Below are 10,363 nucleotides of genomic sequence, written 5' to 3'. Positions count from 1 at the left end.
AGAGTTGCTGATGGAATTAATGGCCTGCAGGTTGTGGGACATTCCTTTGTTTAAGGACAAGTCCACCCAACTTCTCCAGGTTGGAATTTCTCCTCAGTATAGCCCCCTTCCTTTGCAGTTTCCAAGTCCCAGAGTCTTGGGGCTGGATCTGTGGTGGCTCAAGCAGACCAGTAGCCCCCTGGGACAGATACAAGTAGAAGAGACCTCAGAGGACAACCCCATCCCCCTCTCCTCCCAAAAATGAGATGGGAAAGAAATACAAATGAAGCAGCTAGGCTGAAGGAGACAGGAGATAGGACCTGAGCGGTTACACATAAAAAAATTACTCACAGTTTCAGATAACAGAGTCAAACTCACCTCCCCGTCTTCAGAAAGCGGTTCACTGTGGGACGGGATACATGTCGGTTTTTTCATTAAACAAATAAATGTTTTTATCTTCCACACCCTTTACTATTCTCTACAAACTCTGTTGACTGAAGCAAATGTTTGTATTTGAATGGAAGGCTTAAGCTGAAGTGAACACTCCGTCTCTTCCCCACAGTGGAACACAGTTCTGTCTCTTAATAATACATCTGTGTCCTGCTTTGTTCAAAACCCCACAAGCTGCACAGCAGCGTTCTCCCTCTGTCTAAACAGCCCTGTTTCTTTAAATGATAATGAGCTGCTCATTGTTCACCCCGACCCCAAAAGTGAGGAGCAGAAGCTCTGGTTTTTAACCGTTTTCACTCGGCTCTCTTTCTTCTTCGTTCTTGTTTTAACACAGTGCTCTTATTTCTCTGTGCTCTCACATAAATATGGGTCCAGCACTGTGATTGGACAGACTCAGACGAGGGGGTGGGGCGATTCTAAAGTCTCTGACTTGACGTCAGAAGTGGAGCAGAATTAGGATGGCCCATTTACTCTCACGTTTTCAGATTTAGACAGCACACAGAAAACTGACTGTGGGTCTTCTTTCACACTGTGAGAGTGTGGGAGAACTGGGTTGTGGAACAGTGTTCTCGGGAGAGATGGAGTTCCTCTGGTATGAGTTGGAGTTGTGAGCGTGATCCAGAACTAATCACCAACACAAGCCCCTCACTGATGATTATGATTAGCTCCATCAGATGCTCACAGCTATGTTCCAACATCTAGTGTATAGTCTTTCCAGAAGATTAGAGGCTCTTGGTGCAGTTAAGAGGAGCACAATTCAGTTCATGTCCTTCATTTCAGAGAAGTATCCCGTATGGAGTACATTCCCCCTGTGTGCATATTGTTTGATGTGTTTTAAGATCAATAAAAGTTTTTCATGACCAGTTCCAGGCTTAAACTGTAGTAATTTTAGGAGAAACACATTTAGGATTGTGGGATTGTTGTGGGTTTTAAGGTTTTAATGTTTTAACACTTTTCTGCTTTAATACTTGAAGCAAAATAATTTAATTTCTCTTGAATTATAACTGCCCTGAAGGAACAAACCTTTTTCAGCAACAAAGAAAATAAGATTCCAGCAGTCCCCTAAGAAAACACACTACCACGGCTGTGCACAGATCAGCCATAGCATTATGCCACACCCTTTTCTACACACTCTCACTTCTCTTAGCCCCACTGACCACATAGGAGTGCTGTGTAGTTCTACAGGTACAGTACTATTGTTACAGTACAGTTATGGCCGATCAGTGTAAATATATATCATCCGCTGTCCAGTGAAAAACCTGTACTTCCATGTTTGTGGATGTTTAGTTTATGACATCATTTGAACATAGCAGCTGTTTTTCAGACTGTTTGGACCTTTCATGAAGAATGGACCAATAGAAAATCCAGACACGTTTCCATGTTTTTTCACCTTTCATAATACTAAAATAGACATAGTTTTATTGATACTGAATTCAAATGTGACATTTTCTATTCATTCATTATCTGTAACCCTTATCCAGCTCAGGGTCGCGGTGGGTCCAGAGCCTACCTGGAATCATTGGGCACAAGGCTGGAATACACCCTGGAGGGGGTGCCAGTCCTTCACAGGGCAACACACACACACACATTCACTCACACACTCACACCTACGGACACTTTTGAGTCGTCAATCCACCTACCAACGTGTGTTTTTGGACTGTGGGAGGATACCGGAGCACCCGGAGGAAACCCACGCGGACACGGGGAGAACACACCAGACAGTGACCCAGAGCGGGAATCGAACCCACAACCTCCAGGTCCCTGGAGCTGTGTGACTGCGACACTACCTGCTGCGCCACCCACACATTTTCTATTTATTGGAAAAAATAGAAAAGAAAAGGGGAAATTTCAAATAAAACCTTTAAAATCAAACCCATTTTAGGAGGCATCTACAAACCTTTTGACATGTGAGTTTGGTGGATGTTTTGCAGTGTGGTGTGATTGGTGGGGGACTGGGAGCGAAAGAGTGTGTGTGTGTGTGTGTGTGGGTGTGAGGGACAGGTTTAAAAGTAGAGGGAGTTTCGGATGTCAAGAGTAAATCCAGAAGCTGAGGGACCTGAAGACTCATCATGTGGAACGCTGGCCTCCTACTCCTCTGTCTGATCACAGTGGGTAAGACTTAGACTTTAATACATCTCTTTGTACCACTGAGAAAACACCAGATATTATCAGGTGAGCACCAGATACGAATACACTGCTATTTTACAGTAAGGAGCACTTCAACCTGGAAAAGCGAACTGCAGTGAAAATATAACACCGGGAGAGTTCTTTAAACTCAGCTCCCCCTCCACCCTCCCCTCTGCTTAGGTGCGGGATCCTCTGGTGCTGAGGATGTTGAGAAGCGTTTAGTGTCAGCGGTCACCTGTCCTGATACTGAGAGTCTCCATCACGTCCGGGTGGTGAATGAATTTCGTGATGGGACCAGGGCGACATGCGGTGGGACTCTCATCAACGATCGGTGGGTCATCACGGCCTCAAAATGTTACAATGGAAGAGACAGGTGAGTGTGTTTGTATTTACATTGAAGGGGTTTAGTAGTGGCCCCTTTTATCCAGAGATACTTTAATTGAGTTACATGCGTAGACATTTTGTGTGGTGTGGTTACCTGAGCAGGGAATGGAACATAGAGCTGGGCAATTAATTAAAAATGAACAGAAATCTGACATTCGGAAAATCTAATCGACGTAATCTTGCCTGTATTGATTATATCGGATTTTCTTTAATATATCCTGTAACCGCGCTGTAGTCACATGACTCTGCCCTGTCCAATTTGACACATGGACGAGAACCTAAACATGGAGATGGACCGAGCAGCTCGTACCATAGAAAAACACTGTGTCTGTGGTTTGATTGTGTTTTGACTTGAGTGAAGAAGACAGATGTCGAATGTAAACACTGAGAAAAACTGTTTCAGACCTAAGTTAATCCCCCACTCTGTTTCACATTGAACACAATCACACACCAAATATGAACAGAGCACAGCTCAAACACAGAGAGGGACTCCCAAATACATTAGAAACCTTTAACATGGGAGATGGGAGCATATTTACTGTACAAGCCTCTTCAATGAACTATGAGGCAACAAACAACAACAAAATAATCCTTCATTAATCATAATGAACATAATTAAAGTCTAGTTGTATTCCCGAAAGTTCTTTACATTCTCTTCTCCAAAAGGGGAGGGGGAAATCTGTAATCCATTACAGAATTGTGTAAACTGAAAGAACAGTCCTGAAGGTGAAATGGGGGCATATGAAATCCACAATCCGGTACAGTTGTGTTCTCTAATGAAAGGTCCTGGACATGTACCACCACAGTGACAGTTTTGCTGACAGTGCATGTGTTATTTAATTTATGTTGTTTTTACTTTGTTCTCCTACCTCCAGCACATTGAAAGTGGAGCTGGGCGGCCACCCAAGGATGGCTGTGAAAAAACAACTGCGTATTGCCATTAACGACATCAGGATTTATGCCAAGAGCAAGAGAGAGGAGCCCATCATGATGCTGAAGCTTCCAGAGCGGGTGAAAAACATCTCTCCTGCGAAGGTGCAGGCTGGAGACTGTATGGCCCCGAGTGACGGAGAAGAACTGCAGGTTTCCGGACGTGGGGCCACCACTGCAGAAGGAGGTGAGAAACAGCTGCAGTGCTGTCAGTAGTAATAATATTGATTTGTCTTTTTTTTTATTATTATTATATTTTTAAGCATCGGCATTAACATAGCATTATCAAACCAATTAAATCAAATCATAACATTTTTGTCACATACAGTGTCATACAACTTGCAGTTAGACGCTTTGAGAAATAAGATCCACTCAAATTTATACAGCAGACAAGAACAAGTTAACAAAGAGAAGCTTAAGAATAAACATATCAACTGAACATGAAAAATGTTGAAATATATACCAACATAATAGTATAACTAAAGGAAGTTCTCTGTAGTACTCTGTAGCTACATTTCCAGATGCATGTGAAATTTACTGTGTAAGACTCAGGTGCAAAAGCGAGTGAGAATGGCAGCAAAAAAGAAGAAGGTGGACATAACTAGCTATTTTGCAAAGGAATGTGTAAGTCACAAAGTCAAGTTTGCTAATGAAATGAGTCCTTCATAAGAACATTAATGGCAATGCTAAGCTTTGGCGCACAGCAGCCTAAAATCGTCTGTAGCTATGAATATCATGGTTTGGAAATTAGCTACAGAACAAACTGCCAACTTCTTTGTCAGTTATAAGTTTAACATTGATTTAACGTTATATATTTAATTAATTAAATTATACATTTTTATTCTGAATAAATTAAAAGCACATAGAATAGAATATGTGGTATATCAGTCCTTTATCATTTTATCATGACGGGGAGGGGGGTTGGTAATCGGGTAAAAACGTCCAGTGAGTGATGTGTATTCGGGGTATATTATTGTTTTATTGAGTCCAGAGTGTGCATGGCTTGTGGGATGAAACTCCTCCTCATCCTCTCTGTATTTGCCTTCAGGGAGTGAAAGCCCTTCCCTTGACCACAGAGTCTCAGTTGAGGGGGGCGGGGGGAGTGGGGACAAAGTTACTCTTGTTGTAGATGTTCTACAGGTCAAGATGCGGTTTACAGTGGTAATAGCTGTAGTAGTAGTATTAAAAGTTGTAATAGTAGCAGTAGTAGTAGTAGCAGCTTTGGGCAGTAATGATGGCAGCTCTTTGAGTAGTAATAGCAGGAGCAGTAAAGATCGCAGTAGTAAAGGTAGTAGTAGTATTTACTATTCTAGGTATAATAGTATCATTGTAGTAGATTAGTAACCGAATAGTAAGAAGCAGTGATTGTAAGAGATATCACTGAAATATAATAATGCTCAGAAGTCTTACGTACCTAAACGATGATGAATATGAGAAATATGTATAAAATTATATATAATTAAAATAAACACAAAAACAAATACAGTAAAAGTATTTTTGTTCTAAAAAGTAGTAGCTGTGTTGTGAGTGTGATCACACTCAAACTTGCTGGAATAATGGGGTTGGGTTTATTCTGATATTGGTGGGGGTGGGTGCTGTTTGTTATTTTTGAGTAAATATACTCTTACTACTTAAACAAAAACTATTTATCTCATTTTCTCAGGTGTTTCAAACCTTTGTACTCTATTGTGGGTAAGTAAAGGTGTCGTAGTAATAAATTCTGCACTAACAGATGCCATTAGTACTGTTCAGGAGTATATCACAAGAAGTAGAACACATCCAGACTGTGGTGCTGTGGATCAGGGCACATTTTATTAACACAGCACCTGTTGCAGGACCGGGTGTGAAGGACCTGATGTGTCTGGAGGTCAAGACCCTTAGTAAGAACCACTGTCCAGACCTGTCTGGAAGTCGCTATAAGAAGTACAAATACATCTACTGTGGCGAAGGAGTGGATGAAGCAGAAATCCAAGCCTGTAAGGTAGGAGTCTGTGTCTGCTCTGGACCCACCACAACCCTAATCAGGACGGAGCAGATACAGAAGAAGAATGAATATTCATACAGTCATTCATTCATTCATTGTCTGAAACCGCTTATCCAATTCAGGGTTATGGTGGGTCCGGAACCTACCTGGAAACACTTGGCACAAGGCAAGAACACACCCTGGAGGGGGCGCCAGTCCTTCGAAGGGTGACACACACTCAAATGAATGAATAAAATACTGTATCAGCATCTGATGTAAAATATGTTCCGATGATCTAGAGTCAGTGTTCTTGAGTTTGTTTAAAACAGTGGCCAGTCTTCTCCACACCTCTTTCCTTCCTGTCCCTCAACACAGGGCGACTCTGGGTCTGGTCTCGTGAAGAAAGAGATGACCTCCAAGTCACATTTCTTTTTCTGGACCAAGGAGGTGAAGGTGGACGTCCTGTATGGAGTTCTCATCAGTGGACACGGAGACGCATGTGAAGACAAATTCATTTTTGTTGACATCTGCGCCAAACCAATCAAGAAGTGGATCGACAAAATGCTGTCATAGATACTGAAGAGAGGCTCAACACTAATTGGCAAACTACAAAGGCCGTCTACAAACCTTTGGACACAGAAAGTAGCTCTCAACAGAGGCAGAGGTCTAATATCAGAAAAAAAGTATCATGTCCTGTAATCTCTTCACTTAAACAAAAGTTTAAAATGTGGCTAAAACTTTAGCCTCCTGTTTGTATTTATTTTGCTTTCTGATTTTTCCTCCTCTCAAAAAGTCTTTCTCTTTCCTTTTCACATCCTTCACTCTATTAAAAATAAAAGTGCTTTGACTGATGCCATAGAGGAGGAACATTTGATTCCATAAATAAGCATTTTTGCTAATAACTTTGTTAAAGTTTGTCAAACTTTAAACCTTTAACAGGTTCTTCACTCTCACACCTCTTTGATGACATTGGTTTATGATATTGCACTGTCAGTTCTAGTAATAGGTTCTATATAATGTAAACAGTGCCATACATACAAGTCTGAGAACTTGTTACTGATGCTCCATCACAGACAGGTGTCACAAAACACTCATGGAAAATTGATCTTCAAAACCATATTTGTGAAGGATGTGCCAGCAATGTCTTAGTTTCTGGCTCCTCAAAGTGCAAAAGTGCAATACTCTGATATAACATTCACACTCACATCTGTAAACGGATGCATTTATGGACTTTGTAGTTTGTCTGGGACTCAAAGTTGTATTCACTGTTCATCACCAATTTTTGATTCCCTGCTGATTTTATGTAAGGTGCTGTTTCTGCTGAGGAATTTTTTTAATCTCTTGTGGGAATCTCCTGTGTTGTCAACATATATCTGTGGCTTTTATTACACCTCCCCTCACCAGGTTTAATTACAACGCAACCAACACTACACAAAGTTCTCTGACAAACTGAAACCAGGCTGAGTGTTAGTCCAGGACCTGCTTTGATTTGGGCATTGTTGTATTCCATTGACAGGTTAGAAATGACTTTATTTATTATATTTATTATATTATGCTCCGGTTTCCTCCCATGATCCAAAAAAGAAAAAAAAACCAACAAAAAAACACATTTTGGCAGGTGGATTTGTGACCCAGAATTGTCTGTAGGTGAGAGTGTGTCACCTTGTGAAGGACTGGTGCCTCCTCCAGGGTGTGCTCCTGCCTTGTGTCCAGTGATTCTGGGTAGGTTCTGGATCCACTGCGACCCTGAACTGGATATGCGGTTACAGACAATGAATGAATAAATGAAGCCTGTCAAACCATTTTGGGCATCGCTGGGCAAATCTCCGTGCTTCTCGATTATACTGAGCTTCTTCCTTAAACATTAAAGCACGGTGCTTTGGGTCACAGCTTTATCACATTATCTTTAGCTTTGTTGTGGAAGAAATGTTTTACATTTTTAAACTATGAAAAAATTTAAGATTGTGGGTCAAATGACAGAAAGGCAATTCTCTGTAGAAGAGAACCAGAGGCACGTCGTAATGGGAAACGACTCAAATACATTTATTATTGGTTTGAAAGACACCTCGAAATGATTGGGAGTGAATGGAGGGCTACACTTGAATGATGGCACACTTTGGAAGGCAAGTCCTGGGAGCCCGACACAGACAGAGGGAGAAGACCACACTCCTCACAGTCTCATGGTGCTCATTTGGTTTTGGGAGTGTGTTGAAATACAGCAGCTCAGCAGCTAAACTGTCTTGTGAGATCCAATAGTGAAATCAAAACTGCTCTGTCAACGAACAATCCCAGATGAAGATCTTGGGGTTTCTGAGATTTCACAAGCTTTCTCTGATTTTCAGCTGATCACTGCACAACTGACTGAGTACTTCAGGGTCAAAACTGTTTCCATTAGTGTCAAATGGCTTGCGCATCTTACAGTAATAATAATAATAATAATAATAATAATAATAATAATAATTAAAAATTGCATTTCAATTATGAGTTTTACTTCATGAATTATTAATGAATCACCCAGTCGGCATCATCACATTTTCACAGCTGGGTTTTCGTGAGACGTACACACATGCCAACCACAGCCAACAGAAGTGCTGTGTTTCTGTTCCCATGTGAAAATCAGAGAGCATCTTGCCAGAGACGTTTCCCATGGACAACGTTTTAAAAATCTGTTTAAGCATCATTTCCGAAGACAACTAATTAATTAAACAAAAAATATACAGTATTCATTTCTTTAACACTAGTGTATTTTGTACAGTTAATGTATAAAGAGGATGTTTAAAGATGTGATATAGACGTCAAATATGTTATAGATCCAGGCTTTGATACATTGACCAACATTAGGTCATTTTTTTCATTTTCTTTAAGGCCTTGTTGTTAGCATCATGTCTGACTCCCTTGATAGAAGCTGCATTGTTTCTATATATATCGTCACAGTCCAGAGAAATTCATGAGTCTCCATGTTTGTGGATGTTTAGTTTACCACGTCATTTGAACACAGCAGCTGTTTGTCACACTGTGTGAAAATTACATGATGAATGGACCAATAGAAACGCTCAAATTACCAAAATTACAAAAGCTGTAAAACGTTTAATTACATTTAATTACTCAGACACAGTTTAGACTGTTCTGTGCCGACATACATTTTAAAATCTATTTATCTCAGCAGTAAGAATGTATTTACTCTTTAAAGAAAACCCTAATATTAGAATTAAGTCATGATGCTGTGTGTGTGTGTGAATGTGCTGTTTAACCCTTTCCACATCATTCCTTGTGACAGTCCAGTAGTATGAGGTTATCATCCAATCCGTAGTTTTATTCATCTTCTTCTTTTCCGCTTTTCCATTTCAGGGTCACGGTCCCTAGTTTTAGAGGTTATTAAATCAAGTGTGCTGTTAGTTTAACAAATACATACAATCAACACTTTGTTCTTCACACTCACTCACAACACAGCTACTACTGTTTAGAACCAAAATACTTCCACTTTTACGGTGTTTATTGTAATTGCAAAAATATGATACAAGCACCATCCTTAATAATAATTTTTATTTAATTTTAATAATAATAATACACTGTAAAAAATGTCGATGAATTTTACAGTGGAAAACTGTAAAACCATGACAGTAAATGACTGTTAGCTCTAAAAGGTTTGAAAACAGTTTCTGTAACATTGAAATACCGTAAATATTTTTATCAGCCAAAATGCAGTTTTTTACATCTCTTTACTGTAAAATATACATTATTTCTCTGTTAAACACACAAACCATTAGAGACTGTACAAGTGTCCAAGGACTGGGAGGAGCAGAGACTCATTAGGAAGCTCCCAGCATGCTTTGCTTCTCCATATTTTCTGTGATTTTTTAGAGTTTCTTTGTTTTTTTCTGTCTTTGAGACTGATTTTGGGTTGCATTGGGGTGATCACTGTGTGTGTGTGTGTTTCTGTGCATATTATGTCGAGACGTGTATTGGTCAGGAAAGTTCACTATCAGCCTGTGTTCCGCGTGTGGCGCCCAGATACCGAACATTTCTTTAGTCCTTTCAGCAATATCTCCTTTTAAGGGCTGAATACAGGATGCAGTTTGGCTTTATCTAAATACGGCTACATCTCAGTCTCCTTTCTCTAATTTGTCACACAATTTACATGTAAATTTTATGGCAAAACAATGTTTCTTTGTATCTGTTTTTTTTAACAGAAATGTACTGTAAACAAAACAGTCCTTAAATGTAAAACTTATGATTGACAAAAAAGTGACCGTATATTTTACGGTAAAATTCTGGCAACCACAGATTTTTTTTACAGTGTATATAATCTTAAATGACTAGGATTTTTGCACAGTACTGTAGTTTAGTCCTAACCCAGACCCAGATGAGATCTGTTAGATCTAGTTTAGACCTCTTATCTCAGAACGAGATTAGACTAAGAAGTGGTTTGAACTCGTCTTTCCTGGATTACAAAACTTCATGTCCAAATATTCCCATGAATTCAGCTCAGAGTAGTTTTATCCTGTGCCCACGTTTTTGTTGACCACACAG

At 40.0% G+C, this 10,363-nt stretch overlaps 1 protein-coding gene across 1 annotated transcript; it reads left to right on the top strand.

Moving 5' to 3' along the window:
- The first annotated feature begins 2,447 nt into the window (after window positions 1-2,447).
- On the top strand, window positions 2,448-6,516 carry LOC136667979 (serine protease 1-like). Its single transcript, XM_066645176.1, has 5 exons — window positions 2,448-2,541; window positions 2,737-2,929; window positions 3,816-4,057; window positions 5,706-5,851; window positions 6,209-6,516. The coding sequence occupies exons 1-5, from the start codon at window positions 2,499-2,501 to the stop codon at window positions 6,404-6,406; spliced, it is 822 nt and encodes a 273-aa protein (XP_066501273.1). The 5' UTR covers window positions 2,448-2,498; the 3' UTR covers window positions 6,407-6,516.
- The last annotated feature ends 3,847 nt before the right edge of the window (window positions 6,517-10,363 follow it).

Source organism: Hoplias malabaricus, chromosome 15 (genome assembly GCF_029633855.1).
Source record: "Hoplias malabaricus isolate fHopMal1 chromosome 15, fHopMal1.hap1, whole genome shotgun sequence".
Taxonomy (NCBI): domain Eukaryota; kingdom Metazoa; phylum Chordata; class Actinopteri; order Characiformes; family Erythrinidae; genus Hoplias; species Hoplias malabaricus.
This window is presented reverse-complemented; position numbering and strand designations above follow the sequence as displayed.

Bases quoted from the DNA above. Each gene is read 5' to 3' on its own strand.
- LOC136667979 (XM_066645176.1), top strand. From the start codon at position 2,499: ATGTGGAACGCTGGCCTCCTACTCCTCTGTCTGATCACAGTGG. The intron at 2,542-2,736 runs GTAAGACTTAGA...CCCTCTGCTTAG, and splicing joins CCTCTGTCTGATCACAGTGG to GTGCGGGATCCTCTGGTGCT. The intron at 2,930-3,815 runs GTGAGTGTGTTT...TCCTACCTCCAG, and splicing joins TGTTACAATGGAAGAGACAG to CACATTGAAAGTGGAGCTGG.